At 56.5% G+C, this 18019-nt stretch overlaps 3 protein-coding genes and 1 long non-coding RNA gene across 8 annotated transcripts in view; 2 read left to right on the top strand and 2 right to left on the bottom strand.

The window, feature by feature from the left end:
- COPA (COPI coat complex subunit alpha) overlaps positions 1-4217 on the top strand; it is a 29806-nt gene extending 25589 nt beyond the window's left edge. For all 4 annotated transcript variants that reach the window (XM_059870988.1, XM_059870991.1, XM_059870990.1 and 1 more), the window contains 4 exons: positions 1075-1185; positions 1758-1919; positions 2705-2899; positions 3743-4217. In XM_059870988.1, coding sequence (XP_059726971.1) covers positions 1075-1185; positions 1758-1919; positions 2705-2899; positions 3743-3802 — 528 coding nt within the window. In that variant the 3' untranslated portion in view covers positions 3803-4217. The remainder of the gene's footprint in view (positions 1-1074; positions 1186-1757; positions 1920-2704; positions 2900-3742) is intronic.
- Positions 4218-4939: 722 nt separating this feature from the next.
- LOC132340202 (protein S100-A11-like) lies at positions 4940-7511 on the bottom strand. Its single transcript, XM_059871057.1, has 3 exons — positions 7284-7511; positions 6120-6257; positions 4940-5217 (listed from the first exon to the last, which is right to left on the bottom strand). Exons 1-3 carry the CDS (start codon positions 7494-7496, stop codon positions 5065-5067), a joined length of 504 nt encoding a protein of 167 aa, XP_059727040.1. The 5' UTR covers positions 7497-7511; the 3' UTR covers positions 4940-5064.
- Positions 7512-8501: 990 nt separating this feature from the next.
- Positions 8502-16256, bottom strand: LOC132340165 (trichohyalin-like). Of its 2 annotated transcripts, none has more exons than XM_059870984.1 (4): positions 16125-16256; positions 15027-15183; positions 11841-14699; positions 8502-11498 (listed from the first exon to the last, which is right to left on the bottom strand). In XM_059870984.1, exons 2-4 carry the CDS (start codon positions 15162-15164, stop codon positions 9063-9065), a joined length of 5433 nt encoding a protein of 1810 aa, XP_059726967.1. In that variant the 5' UTR covers positions 15165-15183; positions 16125-16256; the 3' UTR covers positions 8502-9062. The 2 variants fall into 2 exon arrangements, with proteins under 2 accessions (XP_059726967.1, XP_059726968.1); XM_059870985.1 differs by having other exon boundaries at positions 8502-10691; positions 12042-14699.
- LOC132340256 (uncharacterized) lies at positions 10621-16574 on the top strand. The gene is made up of 2 exons (XR_009489824.1): positions 10621-10703; positions 13701-16574. It is a non-coding gene; the product is annotated as an uncharacterized LOC132340256 (long non-coding RNA).
- The last annotated feature ends 1445 nt before the right edge of the window (positions 16575-18019 follow it).

Below are 18019 nucleotides of genomic sequence, written 5' to 3'. Positions count from 1 at the left end.
CCGGTGGGATTCCTGAGGGGGGAGATGTGGGAATTCCTGAGGGGGGAGATGTGGGAATTCGTGAGGGGGGAAAGGTGGGAATTCCTGAGGGGGGAAAGGTGGGAATTCGTGAGGGGAAAAGTTGAAATTCCTGAGGGGGAAAGGTGGGAATTCGTGAGGGGAAATGTGGGGATTCCTGAGGGGGAAATGTGGGGATTTCTGAGGGGGAAAATGTGGGAATTTGTGAGGGGGGAAAGGTGGGAATTCCTGAGGGGGGAAATGTGGGATTTGTGAGGGGAAAATGTGGGGATCCTGCCCTGAAAAACATGCAGTTCCTGAGGGGGGAAATGTGGAATTCCTGAGGGGAAAAGGTGGGAATTCGTGAGGGGAAAAGTTGAAATTCCTGAGGGGAAAATGAGGGATTTCTTAAGGGGAAAATGTGGGGATTCCTGAGGGGGAAATGTGGGAATTCGTGAGGGGAAAATGTGGGAATTCGTGAGGGGAAAAGTTGAAATTCCTGTGGGGAAAATGAGGGATTTCATAAGGGGAAAATGTGGGGATTTCTGAGGGGGAAAATGTGGGAATTTGTGAGGGGAAAATGTGGGGATCCTGCCCTGAAAAACATGGAATTCCTGAGGGGGAAAATGTGGGAATTTGTGAGGGGGAAATGTGGGGATTCCTGAGAGGAAAAGGTGGGGATTCCTGAGGGGGAAATGTTGGAATCCTGCCCTGAAAAACATGGAATTCGTGAGGGGGGAAATGTGGAATTCCTGAGGGGAAAAGGTGGGAATTCGTGAGGGGGGAAATGTCAGGGGAAAAGTTGGAATTCCTGAGGGGAAATGTGGGATTGCTGAGGGGAAAAGGTGGGAATTCGTGAGGGGGGAAATGTGGGAATTCGTGAAGGGAAAAGTTGGAATTCATGAGGGGCAAATGTGGGAATTCCTGCCGTGGAAAACACGGAATTCATGAGGGGGGAAATGTGGGATTTCTTAAGGGGAAAACGTGGGGATTCCTGAGGGGGAAAATGTGGGGATTCCCCATCCCGATCCCGGGGTATCCCCAGGGAAGGGTTTGATCCCCGGTTTTGTCCCAAAGGCCCAGCAGCTGGTCGCCATATGCCGGGAATACATCGTGGGGTTGTCCATGGAGATCGAGAGGAAGAAGCTGCCCAAGGAGACGCTGGAGCAGCAGAAGAGGATCTGTGAGGTGAGGGAGGCCTGAGGGGAAAAACAAGGAATTCCTGAGGGAAAAACACGGAATTACTGAGGGGAAAATGAGGGAATTCCTGAAAAACATGGAATTCCTGAGGGGGAAGTGCAGGATTCCTGAGGGGGGAAATGTGGGAATTCCCGAGGGGGAAATGAAGGAAATCTGGAGGGAGAAATGAAGGAATTCCTGAGGGGGAAATGTGGGAATTTCTGAGGGGGAAAACACGGAATTCCTGAGGAAGGAAATGTAGGAATTCCTGAGGGAGGAAATGAGGGAATTACTGAGGGGAAAATACAGAATTCACGAGGGGGAAATGTGGGAATTCCTGAGGGGGAAGTGCAAGATTTCTGAGGGGGGAAAAGGAGGGAATTCCTGAGGGTGAAATGTGAGAATTTCTGAGGGGGAAAACACGCAATTCCTGAGGAGGAAATCTGAGATTCCTGAGGTGGTAAAAACCTCACTGGAAATTTGGAATTCTGCCTTCAACACAAACACAACAGGGAAAAGAGGGATTCCTGGTCATAATTCCCATTATTTCCAAGGATTTTAACCCTTGCTTTCCCTGGCAGATGGCCGCCTACTTCACGCACTCCAACCTGCAGCCCGTGCACATGATCCTGGTGCTCCGCACCGCCCTCAACCTCTTCTTCAAGCTCAAGAACTTCAAAAGCGCCGCCACCTTCGCCCGGCGCCTGCTCGAGCTCGGCCCCAAGCCCGAGGTGGCCCAGCAGGTGAGACCCCAAAGGGCCCTGTCCCCAATGGCCCCGTCCCCAAACCCAGCAGGTGAGACCCCAAATGGCCCTGTCCCCAGTGGCCCTGTCCCCAAACCCAGCAGGTGAGACCCCAAATGGCCCTGTCCCTAAACCCAGCAGGTGAGGGCTCAGTGGCCCTGTCCCCAAATGTCCCCAATGGCCCTGTCCCCAAACTCAAGGTGAGGTCCTCCGATGAGGCCCTCAAGTTGGGAAACACCATTTTATCCCCAGACCCCCCCTGTGAGCCATTTTGGGGTGTCCCTGTCCCCAAACCTGAGCTGAGGCCCTCAGGTGTGGAACCCTTCCTGTGATACCATTTTTGGGGTGTCCCTGTCCCCACACCCCCGCTGTGAGCCATTTTGGGGTGTCCCTGTCCCCAAGGCCCTGCTGTGAGCCATTTTGGGGTGTCCCTGTCCCCACACCCCTGCTGTGAGCCATTTTGGGGTGTCCCAGTCCCCAAACCCCCGCTGTGAGCCATTTTGGGGTGTTGCAGTCCCCAAACCCCCGCTGTGAGCCATTTTGGGGTGTCCCTGTCCCCACACCCCCGCTGTGAGCCATTTTGGGGTGTCCCAGTCCCCACACCCCTGCTGTGAGCCATTTTGGGGTGTCCCTGTCCCCAAGGCCCTGCTGTGAGCCATTTTGGGGTGTCCCTGTCCCCACACCCCCGCTGTGAGCCATTTTGGGGTGTCCCTGTCCCCAAGGCCCCGCTGTGAGCCATTTTGGGGTGTCCCCCTTCCCCGTGCTCACGGCGCTGCCGTTCCCAGACGCGGAAGATCCTGGCGGCGTGCGAGAAGAACCCCATCGACAGCCACCAGCTCAACTACGACCAGCACAACCCCTTCGACATCTGCGCCGCCTCCTACCGCCCCATCTACCGCGGCAAAGCCGTGGAGAAGTGTCCCCTCAGCGGGGCCTGCTACAGCCCCGAGTTCCGGGGACAGATCTGCCGCGTCACCACGGTGAGGGGACTCCGCTGGTTCCGTGGGAATTGTGTCCCACTGAGCTGTGGGCTGGGAAAGTTTGGGGTTTGGAGGTGGTTTGAGGGCTCAGCGCTGTCCTTAGGGGGGACATTTTGTGCTTCCGGAGGGGGTTTGGGTCTCTCCCACAAGGGCGGCCTGTGGGAGAGACCCCAGGCCTGTGGGAGTTGGGCCTGGTTGGTCTGGAGCAGGCTGAGGGGGAATCTTATCCATCCGTGGAAATATCTTCAATATCCATGGAAATGCCTCAAATATCCATGGAAATATCTCCAAAAATCTCTCCTCTGAGGGGGAATTTGAGCTCTGGAGTGTTTCTCCCACAAGAGAGGCCTGTGGGAGTTGGGCCTGGTTGGTCTGGAGGAGGCTGAGGGGGAAACTTATCCATTTGTGGAAATATCTCCAATATCCATGGAAATATCTAAAATATTTGTGGAAATATCTTAAATATTCCCAAAAATCTCTCCTCTGAGGGAGGATTTGAGCTCTGGATTGTTTCTTCCACAAGGGAGGCCTGTGGGAGTTGGGCCTGGTTGGTCTGGAGGAGGCTGAGGGGGAATCCTACACATCCATGGAAATATCTTAAATATCTGTGGAAATATCTTAAATATCCCCTCAAATTTCCATGCAAATCCCTCAAATTCCCACCCAAATCCCCTAGTGGGATCTCAGAGACACTCCCAGACCCTTCCCAGAGCTCCCCGCACAGGCTCAGGAGTGACAACCACAAACCCAACCCCTAAATCCCAAACTTTTCACTGCTAAATCCTGAATTTTCACCCCTAAATCCCAAATTTTCACCCCTAAATCCTCACTTTGTCCCTGCAGGTGACGGAGATCGGGAAGGACGTGCTGGGGCTGCGCATCAGCCCCCTCCAGTTCCGCTAGGAATTCTCCTGGATAAGAAGTTCCCACTCCCCATCCCAGCTTTCCCCCCAGCCCCTCCCCTTGGGCATTCCCATCCTCTCTTCCCAGTTTTTCCCCACTCTGGAATGCCAGATTGGGGTTTTTTCCCACATTTAGCAGGAATTTTTTTTTCCTTGTTCCCAGAGCGGTTTTCCTGTGCTTTTATCCCAGTTTTTTTCCGGAGGGGGACGGGGGCTTTTCCCAAATCCTGGTTGTGACACAGCCACCTCTGTTCCCCTTAAAATTGCTCAGAAAACCTGGGATTGGCTCTGTAAATCCCAAATCCAGGGAAATCCTGCTCCCTCTGGAAGTGTCTCCGTGTTTGTTGACTCCTTCTGTTGTCGTCATGGCAACTTAATGAGCTCCCATTGTTAATAAAGTTCGTTAATCACCTGGATTTCCCTGGTTTGCAGCTCAGGACACACCAAAAAAAAAAAGAATTTAATCCCTTTTCCCACCTCTGCTTGGAGAGCTGGGAATTTTCCAGAGGATAGGATCGGCACTCCTGGGATGATTCGGAGCTGGGTGTGTTAATTAGTGGGGTGTAATTAACGCCCCAATTAACCCCGAGGGCTTGTCCTGCATTTCCAGGTGGAGTTTTGTCCTTTGGCACTCCCGGGTTTGGCCCCAGGGCACGGAAAAGGCTCCGGGATTCCCAAATTTGGGTGGATTCCGATCCCTGCAGGGGAGAGGGGTGGGAATAACAACGGGGGAGGATCCAGGGATGCAATTCCAGGGATTGTCCTGCTGGGAATGTCCAGGGCATGGAGTGAGGGGCTGGAAGTGTCCAGGGAATGGGGATGGAGCCGCTGGAAAAGGGAATGGGGCATCCTGAGGGGGCTCAGCCTGGAGAAAAGGGGGATCCAGAGGGATTTGGGATCTGCCAGGGGGGATTTGGGATCTGATCCCAGGGAATGGGGACAGGACAAGCAGGAATGGCCTCGAGCTGTGCCAGGGCGGGAAATCTGGGATGATTTTTCCATGGGAAAAGGGTTGGGAAGCATCGGAAGGGGCTCAGGGAGGGCTGGATCCCTGTCCCTGCAGGGAATCCCTGGAATTCGGAGCAGGTAAGGATCACTTTGGGATTCTTCCTCCCCTCACAGATCCCGGAATCCCTCGGGGTCTTCAACCTTTTATTTATCCATAAAAAAACGGGGGGAAAAAAGGGAATGTGACCATTCCATCACTTCCAGCATTCCATGGGGAATTCCGGGGGATCTGGGGTGGAGCCAGAGCCTCAGGATTTAGGGCTTGGGGGCTTTGACGATCAGGGAGTCGTGGCAGGCCACGGCGATGCCCCCGATGAGGTTCAGGAACTCCTGGAAATCCAACTGCCCGTCGCTGTTCATGTCCAGCTTCTTCATCATCCTGTCCACCACGCCCGGGTCCTTCTGGTTCTGGGAAAAAACGGGAATTGGTGCCTGGGGTGAGGGGGAATTCCCTGCCCAGGCAGGGATGGGAGCTCAGGGAATCCTGGAACGGTTTGGGACGGAAAATCCTTGAACAGCCACAGTCAGGGATGTTCCTACAATCCCATCCCAGTCCCATGGATCCCATCCCATCCCCATTGTTCCCAATGATCCCTTCCCATTGATCCCATACAATCCCACGCATTCCGTCCCATTCCATTGATCCCATGGACCCCATTGATCCCATCCCCACCCCATTCCATGGACCCCATGGATCCTAGCCCCATCCCATGGATCCCATCCCATGGATCCTATCCCCATCCCATGGATCCCATCCCATGGATCTCATCCCCATCCCATTCCTTGGATCCCATTGATCCCATCCCCACCCCATTCCCTGGATTCCATTGATCCCATCCCCATCCCATTCCATGGATCCCATGGATCCTAACCCTATCCCAATCCCATGGATGCCATCCCATGGATCTCATCCCCACCCCATTCCTTGGATCCCATGGATCCCATCCCCATCCCATTCCTTGGATCCCATTGATCCCATCCCCATCCCATTCCATGGATCCCATGGATCCCATCCCATTCCATGGATCCCATGGATCCTATCCCTATCCCAATGCCATGGATGTCATCCCATGGATCTCATCCCCACCCCATTCCTTGGATCCCATTGATCTCATCCCCACCCCATTCCATTGATCCCATGGATCCCATCCCCATCCCATTCCTTGGATCCCATGGATCCCATCCCAGTCCCATGGATCGCATTGATCCCATGGATCCCATCCCAGTCCCATGGACCGCATTGATCCCCTGGATCCCATCCCATCAATCCCCTCCCATGCCGTGGACCCCAGGACCCCACACTCCCGGACCTTGGTGAAGGCGGCCAGCTCGGTGTCCATGAAGGCGCGGAATTCCCGCTTGGAGAGGGTGCAGGAGTCGCCCTCGCGGCCGGCGTAGCGCTGGAACACGGCCAGCAGCGACTCGATGCAGCGCTCGGTCTCCGTGGGCTGGGGAGCAGAAATCCCGGGATTTGGGGTCAGGGGAGGGCGGGGGAGACCCTCTGCCCGTCCCAGGTGTGCCGGGGGCAATCCCGGATTTTTTGGGAGCAGGGAGAGGCTCCCTGTGCCCGCCCATTCCAGGAGCAATCGCGGTTTTTTGGGATGAGGGAGGGGCTGGAGGAGCCTCCTGTGCCCATCCCAGATGTGCCAGGGGCAATCCCGGTTTTTTTTGGGATGAGGGAAGGGCTGGACTGAGCCTCCTCTGCCCATTCCAGGAGCGGTTCCAGGTTTTTTGGGAGCAGGGAAAGGCCCCCTCTGCCCATCCCAGGAGCAATCCCAGTTCTTTGGGGATGAGGGAAGGGCTGGAGGAGCCTCCTGTGCCCATTCCAGGTGTGCCAAGGAGCAATCCCGAATTTTTGGGGAGCAGGGAAGCACCTCCTGTGCTCATTCCAGCTTCTCCAAGAGCAATCCCGGTTTTTTCGGGATGCGGGAAGGGCTCGGCCGGACCCGTTCCGCCGCATTTTTCCCTGGATTTCGCTCCCTGGCGCAGCGGGACGGGCCCGGAGCGGGAGCGGCTCCTGGAAAATGCCCTGGGGAGGCGGCGGATCCGGCGGGGCGGTGGACAGGGCCGGGCTGGATCCGTTCTTTCTCCCTTTTCCCCCCATTTCTCCCCTCCCCACCCCGGCTTCTCCCTGTTTTTCAACCATTTTCACCGTTTTTCTCCGTTTTTTCCCCTGTTTTCCCCCGTTTTTTTCCGGTTTTTTGCCATTTTCCTCTCGGTTTCTGTCCTGGTTTTTCCCTCCGTTTTATTCCCATTTTCCACCCGTTTTTTCCCTGTTCCCCCCTTCCCCCCCACCTAGTTTTTTCCCTTTTCCCCTGTTTCCCCCCATTTTTCCGTTCCTTCCCCCTTTTCTTTCCTCCCCTTGGGACCACGCCCTATCCCCTCCCACCCCGATTTTGGGGCTTTTTGCAGGAAAACCTCCTTTTCCCCCGCTCGGGATCCATTTCCCCCCCAGATTCCCGGGAATCCCTCACCATGGCTGGGACAGGCGGCGGCTCCGCTCCGGTTCGGAGTTGCAGGATCAGGAAAAGAGCTCGGGGAAAGTTCGGGAGCCCCGCCCGGGCTGAGTCAGCCCCGCACGCGTTGGGCAATTCTCGTTTCCAGCGGCAACCGCGGCTCCTCCCGCGGCCCTGGAATGTGCCCGGCCCGGTCCGGGGCTTTGCGGGCATTCCCAAATCCTGCTCCATCCCGGTTATCTCCTTGGGATATCCCTGGAGTCATCCTCGGGCACGGGAGCGGGGGGAAATCCCAAAAATCTTAATGGGGGAGGTTGGGGAAAAAGGGGGGAAATTTCCTCAAAAATCTTCCGGGGGAGCCTGGAGCAGGAAAAGGGAAAATCCCAAAATGTTCAGGGGGAGGCTGGAGAAGGAAAAAGGGGAAAATTCCCAAAAATCTTTTGGGAAAGCCTGGAGCTGGAAAAAAAGGAAAATCCCCAAAATCTCTGGGGGAGCCTGGAGCAGAGAAGGGGTTAAAAACCAGGGATCAGGATGAGTTTTGTGATCCCAGAAATTCCTCTGGGACTTGGAAGATTTTCCCCTTTCCCTCAATTTCCTGCCCCCAAACTCCCATTTGTCCCGAATATTGGGATTTTCCCCCAACTCGCCTTTCCCAAAGGGAATTTTCCCGAGCTGGGATCTCCCTTTGGCTTTTCCCTCCCCCTCAGAACCCCCTGGTGACATCGCGGGGGGACGGGGAGGTGACATTTCCCTGTGCCAGGGCCAGTCCCGGGCATTTAGGGCATTCCATTCCCGGGGCTGCGGGACGGAGACGCCGCCATCTGTGCGGCCACATGGCTGTCCCTGGCATTGTCACCGAGCGCTGGCAGCTGTGTCACTGCCCCTGGCATTGCCACCGAGCTGTGTCACTGCTGCTGGCATTGCCACCCAGCCCTGCCAGTGTCACTGTTCCTCTTCCTGTTCCTGTCCCTGGCATTGTCACCGAGCTGTGTCCCTGTCCCTGTCAGTTGGGGACAGTGCGGGGACAGAGCCTTGGGAGAGCCCCTGGCTCTGGAGCAGGATGTGGGAATGGGAAATGGGGATTGGGTGGGATTTGGGATCAGGAGGAGTTTGGGGGCTGAACTGGGAATGCGTGACCCGAACTGGGAATGCCTGACCTGAACTGGGAATGCCTGATCCCAGCTGGGCCCCCCTCCCAGCCCTCCCAGCCCTCCGGAAGGTGACACTCAGAGCTGCTGCAGGAATCAGCCGTTTATTCCCATTTTCCATGCGATCAAAAAGGAAGGAAAAGGAAAAGGAGGAGAAGGAGAATCCCCCACCCACCACCAGCACCCTGTGCCTCTAAACCCCGGGGCCTGGAGCTGGAATTCTGCTGGAATCGAGGCTAAAAAGGTGATTTTTTTTTTTTTCCCCAGCCTTGAGGATTTCCAGGCCCCAAAATCAGGAATTTTTTTGGAGTTTAACGGCAGAAGCCGAGAGCAGCCCCAGGGCAGGGGGAACCTGAAGTGACACCCCAGGGTGCAAAAGAGGACAGAGGGACCCAAGGACTCCAATCAGAGCAGAAAAAGTGATTAAATATGGAGGGACACACCCGGCAGGAGGTGGAAACGCCACATCTGGGGGGATCTCGCTTCCTGCTGAGGATTCATTCCAGGGAAAAGCCCCCAAACCCCACTGGACACCCCGGGATCCTTTTGAGTCCATCACTGCTGGGCCACCACATCCCGAGCTGGTAATGGGGGGCAGAAGTGACCCTCAGAAGGACCTGGGGAGGCTCCAGGGAGAGGCAGATTCCCCTCAGGATGTCTTGGATTCATCCCTGGGGCGGCTCGGGGCCTCCTGCGGGGGCTCCTGGCCCTGCTTGGTGCCACCTTCCCGAGAAACCTGGGAATTGCCGGATTCCCGGCGGCTCCTCTTGCTGGGTTCCTCCTCAGGAGCCTCCTCACCCTCCTGGATTCCCTCTCTGCGGGGCTCTGCGGGCTCTCTCCGCTCCGGATCCCGACATTCCGGGGGGATGCCGCTCTTGGCCTCGCTGTCCTCGCGCTCTCTCCGCTGGCAGCCGGATCCGGGCTCCCGTGGGACCTTCTGGGGTTCCTCACCCTGGGGCTGATCCTGCTCCACCTCAGGGATCTCGGGGCGCCTCCGGATCTCCTTGGATTTCACCCGCTCGCCTTTCACAGCCTCCGCCTCGGCGGAATCCCGGAGGGCTCCGTCCTTCACTTCTTTTCCGGATCTTTCCCGGGGCTCATCCAGACCCTCGGGGTTTTCCTGGGGGCATTTGGACGGCGGCGCCTCGGGACGGCCCCTGCAGTCACTCGGTGGCCGCGGGGACACGGAGCAGGTCCGGACGCGCACGGGCTGGCCCTGCTGGCCGGGCTGGTGGCACACGATCTCGTAGGTGGCGGCCTTGGGGTCCTCCAGGTTCTGGATCACGTGCACCAAGTAGGCGACGGTCTGAGGCTCCACAGGCTCGGGGAGCAGCCGGACCTCGGGCCGGACATCGGGGTCAGCGGGGCGGTACCGGACCCTGAGGTCACTGACGGGCGCCTCCTGTCCCGGGGGGCAGAGATCGCCGGTGTCCACGTCCAGGGTCTGGTACCGGCACTGGCCCTGCTCCAGCTCCTCCTCATCTTCTTCCTCCAGGACCTCCAGCCTGATCTCCTCACGGGCCTCCCTCTGATCAGCGACGGTCACTTCTGCCTCCCTGTCCTGAGTCTGGCGGCTGCGGCGCTCAGAGACCTCCAGCTCCAGCTCCCGTTGCCGATCGATTCTCCTCTCCCTCAGGGCCTCTTCCCTCTCTCTGACCCGGGAGATTCTCCTCTCTGGTTCTGCTTCCTCCTCACGCTCAGAGGGACGTTCTCTCCTTCTCAGCTCCTCTCGTGGTTCCCGGATCTCACGGCGCACTCTGACATCGGCTTCAGCTGCTGCCACTGAGATCTCTCTGTCCCTTTCGTACCTCAGAGTTTCTCTCTGTCTCCTGCCATCATCTCCAATCTCACGAATTTCTCGCTCTCGTCTCTCCCGTATCTCCCTCCGGTCAACTCTGGCTACTTCTTCCTCCCTTTCCCGTGCCCGGCGCTCAGAGCCCTCCACCTCCAGCTCCCGCTGACGATCGATTCTCCTCTCCCTCAGGGCTTCTTCCCTCTCTCTGACCCGGGAGATTCTCCTCTCTTCCTCCTCACGCTCAGAGGGACGTTCTCTCCTTCTCAGCTCCTCTCGTGGTTCCCGTTCCCGGATCTCACGGTGCCCTTTGACATCGGCTTCTGCTGCTGCCACTGAGATCTCTCTTCTCCTGTCATGCACTTCTTGTTCTCTCCTTGCAGCTATTTCAGCCTCACGAATTTCTCGCTCTCGTCTCTCCCGTGTCTCTCTCAGGTTTCTGGCGGCCACTTCCTCCTCCCTTTCCCGTGCCCGGCGCTCAGAGACCTCCAGCTCCAGGTCCCGTTGCCGATCGATTCTCCTCTCTCTCAGGGCCTCTTCGCTCTCTCTGACCCGGGAAATTCTCCTCTCTGGTTCTGCTTCCTCCTCACGCTCAGAGGGACGTTCTCTCCTTCTCAGCTCCTCACCTTGTTCCCGGATCTCACGGTGCACTCTGACATCGGCTTCAGCTGCTGCCACTGAGATCTCTCTGTCCCTTTCGTACCTCAGAGTTTCCCTCTGTCTCCTTCTATCATCTCCAATCTCACGAATTTCTCGCTCTCGTCTCTCCCGTGTCTCTCTCCGTCCAATGGCAGCCACTTCTTCCTCCCTTTCCCGTGCCCGGCGCTCAGACACCTCCAGGTCCCGTTGCCGATCTATTCTCCTCTCCCTCAGGGCCTCTTCGCTCTCTCTGACCCGGGAAATTCTCCTCTCTGGTTCTGCTTCCTCCTCACGCTCAGAGGGACGTTCTCTCCTTCTCAGCTCCTCTCGTGGTTCCCGTTCCTGGATCTCACGGCGCACTCTGACATCGGCTTCTGCGGCTGCCACTGAGATCTCTCTGTCCCTTTCGTACCTCAGAGTTTCTCTCTGTCTCCTTCCATCATCTCCAATCTCACGAATTTCTCGCTCTTGTCTCTCCTCCCTTTCCCGTGCCCGGCGCTCAGAGATTCCCACCTCCAGCTCCCGTTCACGGTCGATTCTCCTCTCCCTCAGGGGCTCTTCCCCGTCTCTTCTGGGGCAAATTCTTCTGTCTTCCTCACGCTCAGAGGGACGTTCTCTCCTTCTCAGCTCCTCTCGTGGTTCCCGTTCCCGGATCTCACGGCGCACTCTGACATCGGCTTCTGCTGCTGCCACTGAGATCTCTCTTCTCCTGTCATGCACTTCTTGTTCTCTCCTTGCATCTATTTCAGCCTCACGAATTTCTCGCTCTCGTCTCTCCTGTATCTCCCTCCGTCCAATGGCAGCCACTTCCTCCTCCCTTTCCCGTGCCCGGCGCTCAACCACCTCCAGCTCCAGGTCCTGTTGCCGATCGATTCTTCTCTCTCTCAGGGCCTCTTCCCTCTCTCTGACCCGGGAAATTCTCCTCTCTGGTTCTGCTTCCTCCTCACGCTCAGAGGGACGTTCTCTCCTTCTCAGCTCCTCACCTTGTTCCCGGACCTCACGGCGCCCTTTGACATTGGCTTCTGCTGCTGCCACTGAGATCTCTCTGTCCCTTTCGTACCTCAGAGTTTCTCTCTGTCTCCTTCCATCATCTCCAATCTCACGAATTTCTCGCTCTCGTCTCTCCCGTATCTCCCTCCGGCCAACTCTGGCCACTTCTTCCTCCCTTTCCCGTGCCCGACGCTCAGAGCCCTCCACCTCCAGCTCCCGTTGCCGATCGATTCTCCTCTCCCTCAGGGCCTCTTCCCTCTCTCTGACCTGGGAGATTCTCCTCTCTTCCTCCTCACGCTCAGAGGGACGTTCTCTCCTTCTCAGCTCCTCTCGTGGTTCCCGGATCTCACGGCGCCCTTTGATATCGGCTTCTGCGGCTGCCACTGAGATCTCTCTGTCCCTTTCGTACCTCAGAGTTTCTCTTTGTCTCCTTCCATCATCTCCAATCTCACGAATTTCTCGCTCTCGTCTCTCCCGTATCTCCCTCCGTCCAATGGCAGCCACTTCTTCCTCCCTTTCCCTTGTCCGACGCTCAGAGCCCTCCACCTCCAGCTCCTGTTCATGGTTTATTCTCCTCTCCCTCACGGTCTCTTCCCTCTCTCTGACCCTGGAGATTCTCCTCTCTTCCTCCTCACGCTCAGAGGGACGTTCTCTCCTTCTCAGCTCCTCTCGTGGTTCCCGTTCCCGGATCTCACGGCGCCCTTTGACATCGGCTTCAGCTGCTGCCACTGAGATCTCTCTTCTCCTGTCATGCACTTCTTGTTCTCTCCTTGCATCTATTTCAGCCTCACGGATGTCTTGCTCTCGTCTCTCCCGTGTCTCTCTCTGGCCAATGGCAGCCACTTCTTCCTCCCTTTCCCATGCCCGGCGCTCAACCACCTCCAGCTTCCGTTGCTGATCAAGGCCTCTTTCCCTCAGGGCCTCTTCCCTCTCTCTGACCCGGGAAATTCTCCTCTCTGGTTCTGCTTCCTCCTCACGCTCAGAGGGACGTTCTCTCCTTCTCAGCTCCTCTTGTGGTTCCTGGATCTCACGGCGCCCTTTGACGTCGGCTTCTGCTGCTGCCACTGAGATCTCTCTGTCCCTTTCGTACCTCAGAGTTTCTCTCTGTCTCCTGCCATCATCTCCAATCTCACGAATTTCTCGCTCTCGTCTCTCCCGTATCTCCCTCCGTCCAATGGCAGCCACTTCTTCCTCCCTTTCCCTTGTCCGGCGCTCAGAGCCCTCCACCTCCAGCTCCCGTTGCCGATCGATTCTCCTCTCCCTCAGGGCTTCTTCCCTCTCTCTGACCCGGGAGATTCTCCTCTCTTCCTCCTCACGCTCAGAGGGACGTTCTCTCCTTCTCAGCTCCTCTCGTGGTTCCCGGATCTCACGACGCACTCTGACATCGGCTTCAGCTGCTGCCACTGAGATCTCTCTGTCCCTTTCGTACCTCAGAGTTTCTCTCTGTCTCCTTCCATCATCTCCAATCTCACGAATTTCTCGCTCTTGTCTCTCCTCCCTTTCCCGTGCCCGGCGCTCAGAGATTCCCACCTCCAGCTCCCGTTCACGGTCGATTCTCCTCTCCCTCAGGGGCTCTTCCCTGTCTCTTCTGGGGCAAATTCTTCTGTCTTCCTCACGCTCAGAGGGACGTTCTCTCCTTCTCAGCTCCTCACCTTGTTCCCGGATCTCACGGCGCACTCTGTCATCGGCTTCTGCTGCTGCCACTGAGATCTCTCTTCTCCTGTCATGCACTTCTTGTTCTCTCCTTGCATCTATTTCAGCCTCACGGATGTCTCGCTCTCGTCCCTCCCGTGTCTCTCTCCGGCCAATGATGGCCACTTCTTCCTCCCTTTCCCGTGCCCGGCGCTCGGACACCTCCACCTCCAGCTCCCGTTCTTGATTCACCCTCCTCTCTCTCATTCTCCGTTTTCTTCTGGGGTCATCTCTTTCTTCCCTCTCTTGCTCCTCTCGGATCTCCCTTTCCCTTTCCTCAGATTCCAGCTCCCGTTCCTGCTTTGTTCTCCGTCCGTAGCCGCGTTCCTCTGGCTCTGCTCTCCCACATTCCCCGAGGTCGATCTCTAACGGTTCCTCCAGGTACGACTGATGTGGCCGCCTGGACTCTGGACATTCCAGCTCAGCCGCCCGGCAGCTTCTCCCTTCCAGCTCTCTTTGTTCCAGCTCACGCCGGCGGTGGCGGCTCCTCTCTTCCCGGAGCAATTCGGGTTCCCGTGGCCGATTGTCACCTTCTCCATCTGCTCCTCGTGGCCACTGGGTTCTTTCATCACCCCCTGGCTCCTGGCGGCTCCACCTGTCCAGCTGTGGTTGGGGTTCTCGGCGTTGCCTGCCTGTCCTCACGTCTGCCAGTTCTTCCTCCCGGAGCCCCTCCCGGTCTCTCCTCTCTCCCTCCCGTCTGTCTGGCTCCGGGGGCTGCCGCCTTCTCCGGCTCTCCCGCTGCTCGCACGGCTCCTGGCTCCGTTCCCGGTGTTCCCGAGGGATCAGCTCCCTGCGTGGTTCCGCGTCCGTCCTGCTCCGCGTGCGATGTTCCTGCTGATCCCTCCTCGTTTCCTCCGAGATTTCCACCTCCCTGACCCTGAGGTCTCCTTGCAGCTCAGCTTCACCATTCCTCTCCCAGGTTTGTCGTTCCTCCTCCTCCTCCTGGAGCTGCCGGCGGTTCCCTCTGCTCCTGAATTCCGGCTCCCGCAGGGATTTTCCGCCGGTCGGGATCTTTGTCCTCTGCACCAGGAACGGGGCCCTCGGCTGGAACCAGAAGCAGCACTTGGCCACCCGGAACACCAGGAGGAGGAACTCGTTAAAATCGATGTCCCCGTCCCCATCCCACTCCAGGAACTGCAGGATCTTCTCGATGGTCTGAGGGTCGTGTGGCTTCTGCAGGGAAAAAACACGGTGGGGGAAAAAGGGGATTTTTGTCTTCCTGCTCCTTGGGGAGAAATGCAACAATGGGAAGAGTCATAGGAATTCTCCTTCCATCTCTCAAAATCTCACTTTTAGGGCTCAGCACCAGCTGTGGGAATTCATTCCCCAAAATCCCCCCTGGATCCCCCTTTTCTCCAGGCTGAGCCCCCCCAGCTCCTTCAGGGTTCTCCGTTCCCTTCCCAGCACAAGCAAACCCAACCTTTGGTGGAACCCTCCCCGTTCCCTTTCCAGAGAGGATTTTGCCGTTCCCACATCCCAGCCCTTCCCCGCTGCGCTCACCACCAGGGAATCTGCGAATTCCCTCTGGATGAGCTCCCTCATCCTCCTGCGGCTGAGCCCGGAGCCGTCCCCATCTCCCCGGGCGTGCTGCTGGAAGACGCCGACGATGGTGGCGATGCTGTCCAAGAACGGGGACATCCTGCAGATCCGAGCGAGCCTGCGAGGGACAGGAGCAGACCAAGGGCTGGGGGAAATCCTTGGGAAGAGGGAGAGGAATTCCTGGCTCCGCGTTCCCCTCTGGGAACACATTCCGGGGTTTTAGTGGGATGGGGAGTGGCCTCTGGCCTCGCCACTGACGCGTTTGGGTGACGTCGGAGCGGGAATGGTGACGGGGATGCGGTGATGGGGAGGGACCCGGCGGTGCTGACTCAAGAGCTGCCCCCAGATCCTGCCCTGTGAGGTTGTCCCATGGAATATTTCCTTGGAATGGACCCTGAATGGAGCCAGTCCAACCCCTCTGCTGTCCAGGGAGGTCTCTAAGGTCTCCATGGAGCTTCTCCTCTCCAGGTGAACCCCTCCATCTCTCCCAACCTTCCCCCAGCCCTTGGAGCATCTCCATGGCCTCATTCCAGAACTTCCTGGTGTTCCCAAGATCCATCCCCGTGATCCCGGTGAGGGAAGCTTTAACCCAACCCAAGACAAGATCTGGGGCAGAGACCTCAAAAGCTGCGTCTGGAAACCTCCAAAGCCTCCTCCTTCCCTCCTTCCTCCCTTGTGGGATCCCCAAGCCTCCTCTGGGGAACCTCCGTGCCCGATCTGATCCCGGGGAGCTGCGCCGTGCCCGATTCCCGCCTCCGGAACGTGCCCGGGCACACGAGCACTCCCTGCCCCATGGAAACGCCGGAATTTCCATGGAGAAGGGGCCGCTGCTCCAGCTGGGAGCTGACCCCACACCCAAGGAAGCCCCTGGACTTCTCCCATATTCCCTTCCCTCAAGGACAACCCAACCCAACAATTCCAACAGGGACAAACCCCTTGATACTCCCAAAAACTGCCGGGAACGACTCTCCCGTCCGCCGTGAATCCCGGAGAAACACCAGAATTCCCACCCAGGGGAACATTCCCGGCAAAGGGAACGTTCCCAAGGGAGCCACTCACCCGAGTCACCGGCGGGATCAAGTGGGATTCCTGGGAAGCCGTGCGGAGCGAGGCGAGGACGGGGCTGCTTTTATAGGGTCCCCGTTGGGGTTGGAGAGGAGCCACCCTTCGTGGACGTTGTCCTGATTCATCCTGGGCCAAGCCCAGTCCCAAACGGGTTATTTGGCTTTATCAACCCTTCCCTATCATTTTCACCCCGAAATAGCAGCGGCTCTTCAGGCCGGTTCCGCCTAATCCTGGAAAATCCTGGCTGTAAAATCCTTTTACGGTCGCGTTTCGGATTTTTTGGGGAAATCTGGAAGGGCTCCAGAGCGTGAATGGAGGAGGGTGGATTTCAATGTAAATATTTGTGTTATGGGTGGGAGTTGATGTCTTCAACGCCTGCAAAACCACATGAAAATAGGAATTAATATTTAAATTAAATTAATTAAATTCATTACATTAATTAAATTAATTTAAAAGAAAATTTAAGTGCTGATGGCAGCAGAGCTCAGGACGAGCAGATCAGGGACAATCAAGATCTTTATGATGCACAAATTTTGTCCCACACTTCTGGAGGGGTTTTTTGTCTCTTTTTTGTGCTTTTCCTTTGGAATTTCAAGCCCGAGGTCACTGAGGTCTGGATCAGGAAAAAGGAAGAAGATTTCAGCCCTAAAATCTGGGTGAGATTCCCCAAATCCTCCTGATTTTTTCTCGTGGGACACCCCTGTAGAGATTTATTCTTATTTTTACTTCTCATTAATGAGTATTTGGCCATAGTATCCAACACAAAAAAATAAACCAACCACAACCATTTTTAAACGATTAAATGAATTTTTAAATGGATTTTCGAACAAGGAAATTGTCATCAATTGATGACTTTTCATTGAGAAAAATCACGATAAAACTTCTAATATTAATTGGACCATTTTAATTTCAGCTTGGCTCGATTTTAATTAAAAATAAAAGCAGAAACCTCTGCTGAGAGGTCGATTAATGCTGAATTTCCTCCGGCTGCCCTCGGGCTGTAATTACCTCACAATCTCCTTATTTTTTAATTTAATCTTCGAACGGCAAATTAATTAACTCTTCCTTTATTCCCCAGGAGCTCTCCCAGCACTTGGAGGAAATCTGGAAAATTCCAGAGCCTGGATTTGGGGTTTGGAGGGGGGCCGAGGTGACGGGGACATCACGGGGGCCACCTCAGAGCAGGAACTCGTCCCGCAGCCTCGCCCGTGGCTCACCCTGGGTGTAGGAGCCCAATTAATTAACGCTGGCTAATTAATAACCTCGGGGACACTCAGCCCAGGGATTTGTCCCCAACGTTCATTTTTGGGCCTTTTTTTTTTTTTTTTTTTTTTTTTTTTAACCCGGATTAAATTGCCCTGGTGCAAATTAGGCCCCGCCTGGGCGATAATGACACCCTTGGGACGCTGTAATTTTGGGGTGATTATGCAAATGAGGGGGGGTTCGGTGGCCTGTAACTGTCTGGAATCCCCACCCCAGGGGCCGGGGCCGTGCGGGAGCCTCGGGAATCCGCCTTGGAAAAGGTCCCTGGCCTGGGGAGCGCTTTCCTGGGACTTGGTGACATTCCCGGGATGAGGCAACGAGGCTCCAGGCACGTCCTGGCAGGGCTGAACCCCTTTTCCTGCTGGGTTTTCCCCAAAAATGCTTTTCCCGAGGCTCCAGGCACGTCCTGGCAGTGCTTGTGGAACTGGGGTGGGATTTTTTTGGGATTTAAAGTTCCTTTCCATCCCAAACCGTTCCAGGATTCCCTGGGCCGGTTTGGATGGGGTTTTAGGGATCAATCCTTCCCTGGCCCCGGTGATTCCATGGGTTCCCCATCCCTGGGAGTGCCCAAGGCCAGGCTGGACCCACCTGGGATGGTGGAATTTGTCCCAGCTGGGTTCAGGGTG

This window comes from Haemorhous mexicanus, chromosome 31 (genome assembly GCF_027477595.1).
Source record: "Haemorhous mexicanus isolate bHaeMex1 chromosome 31, bHaeMex1.pri, whole genome shotgun sequence".
Taxonomy (NCBI): Eukaryota; Metazoa; Chordata; class Aves; order Passeriformes; family Fringillidae; genus Haemorhous; species Haemorhous mexicanus.
Note: the sequence above shows the minus strand (reverse complement) of the source record. Positions and strands in the feature narration are given on the sequence as shown.

Excerpts from the sequence above, each read along its gene's own strand:
- LOC132340202 (XM_059871057.1), bottom strand. The coding sequence starts at position 7,496 with ATGGAGCAGGATTTGGGAATGCCCGCAAAGCCCCGGACCGGGCCGGGC. Across the intron at positions 6,258-7,283 it reads CGCCGCCTGTCCCAGCCATG|CCCACGGAGACCGAGCGCTG; the intron begins GTGAGGGATTCC and ends TCTGCTCCCCAG. Across the intron at positions 5,218-6,119 it reads AGCTGGCCGCCTTCACCAAG|AACCAGAAGGACCCGGGCGT; the intron begins GTCCGGGAGTGT and ends GTTTTTTCCCAG.
- LOC132340165 (XM_059870984.1), bottom strand. The coding sequence starts at position 15,164 with ATGTCCCCGTTCTTGGACAGCATCGCCACCATCGTCGGCGTCTTCCAG. Across the intron at positions 14,700-15,026 it reads AATTCGCAGATTCCCTGGTG|AAGCCACACGACCCTCAGAC; the intron begins GTGAGCGCAGCG and ends TTTTCCCTGCAG. Across the intron at positions 11,499-11,840 it reads ATGTCAAAGGGCGCCGTGAG|ATCCGGGAACGGGAACCACG; the intron begins GTCCGGGAACAA and ends GTGCGCCGTGAG.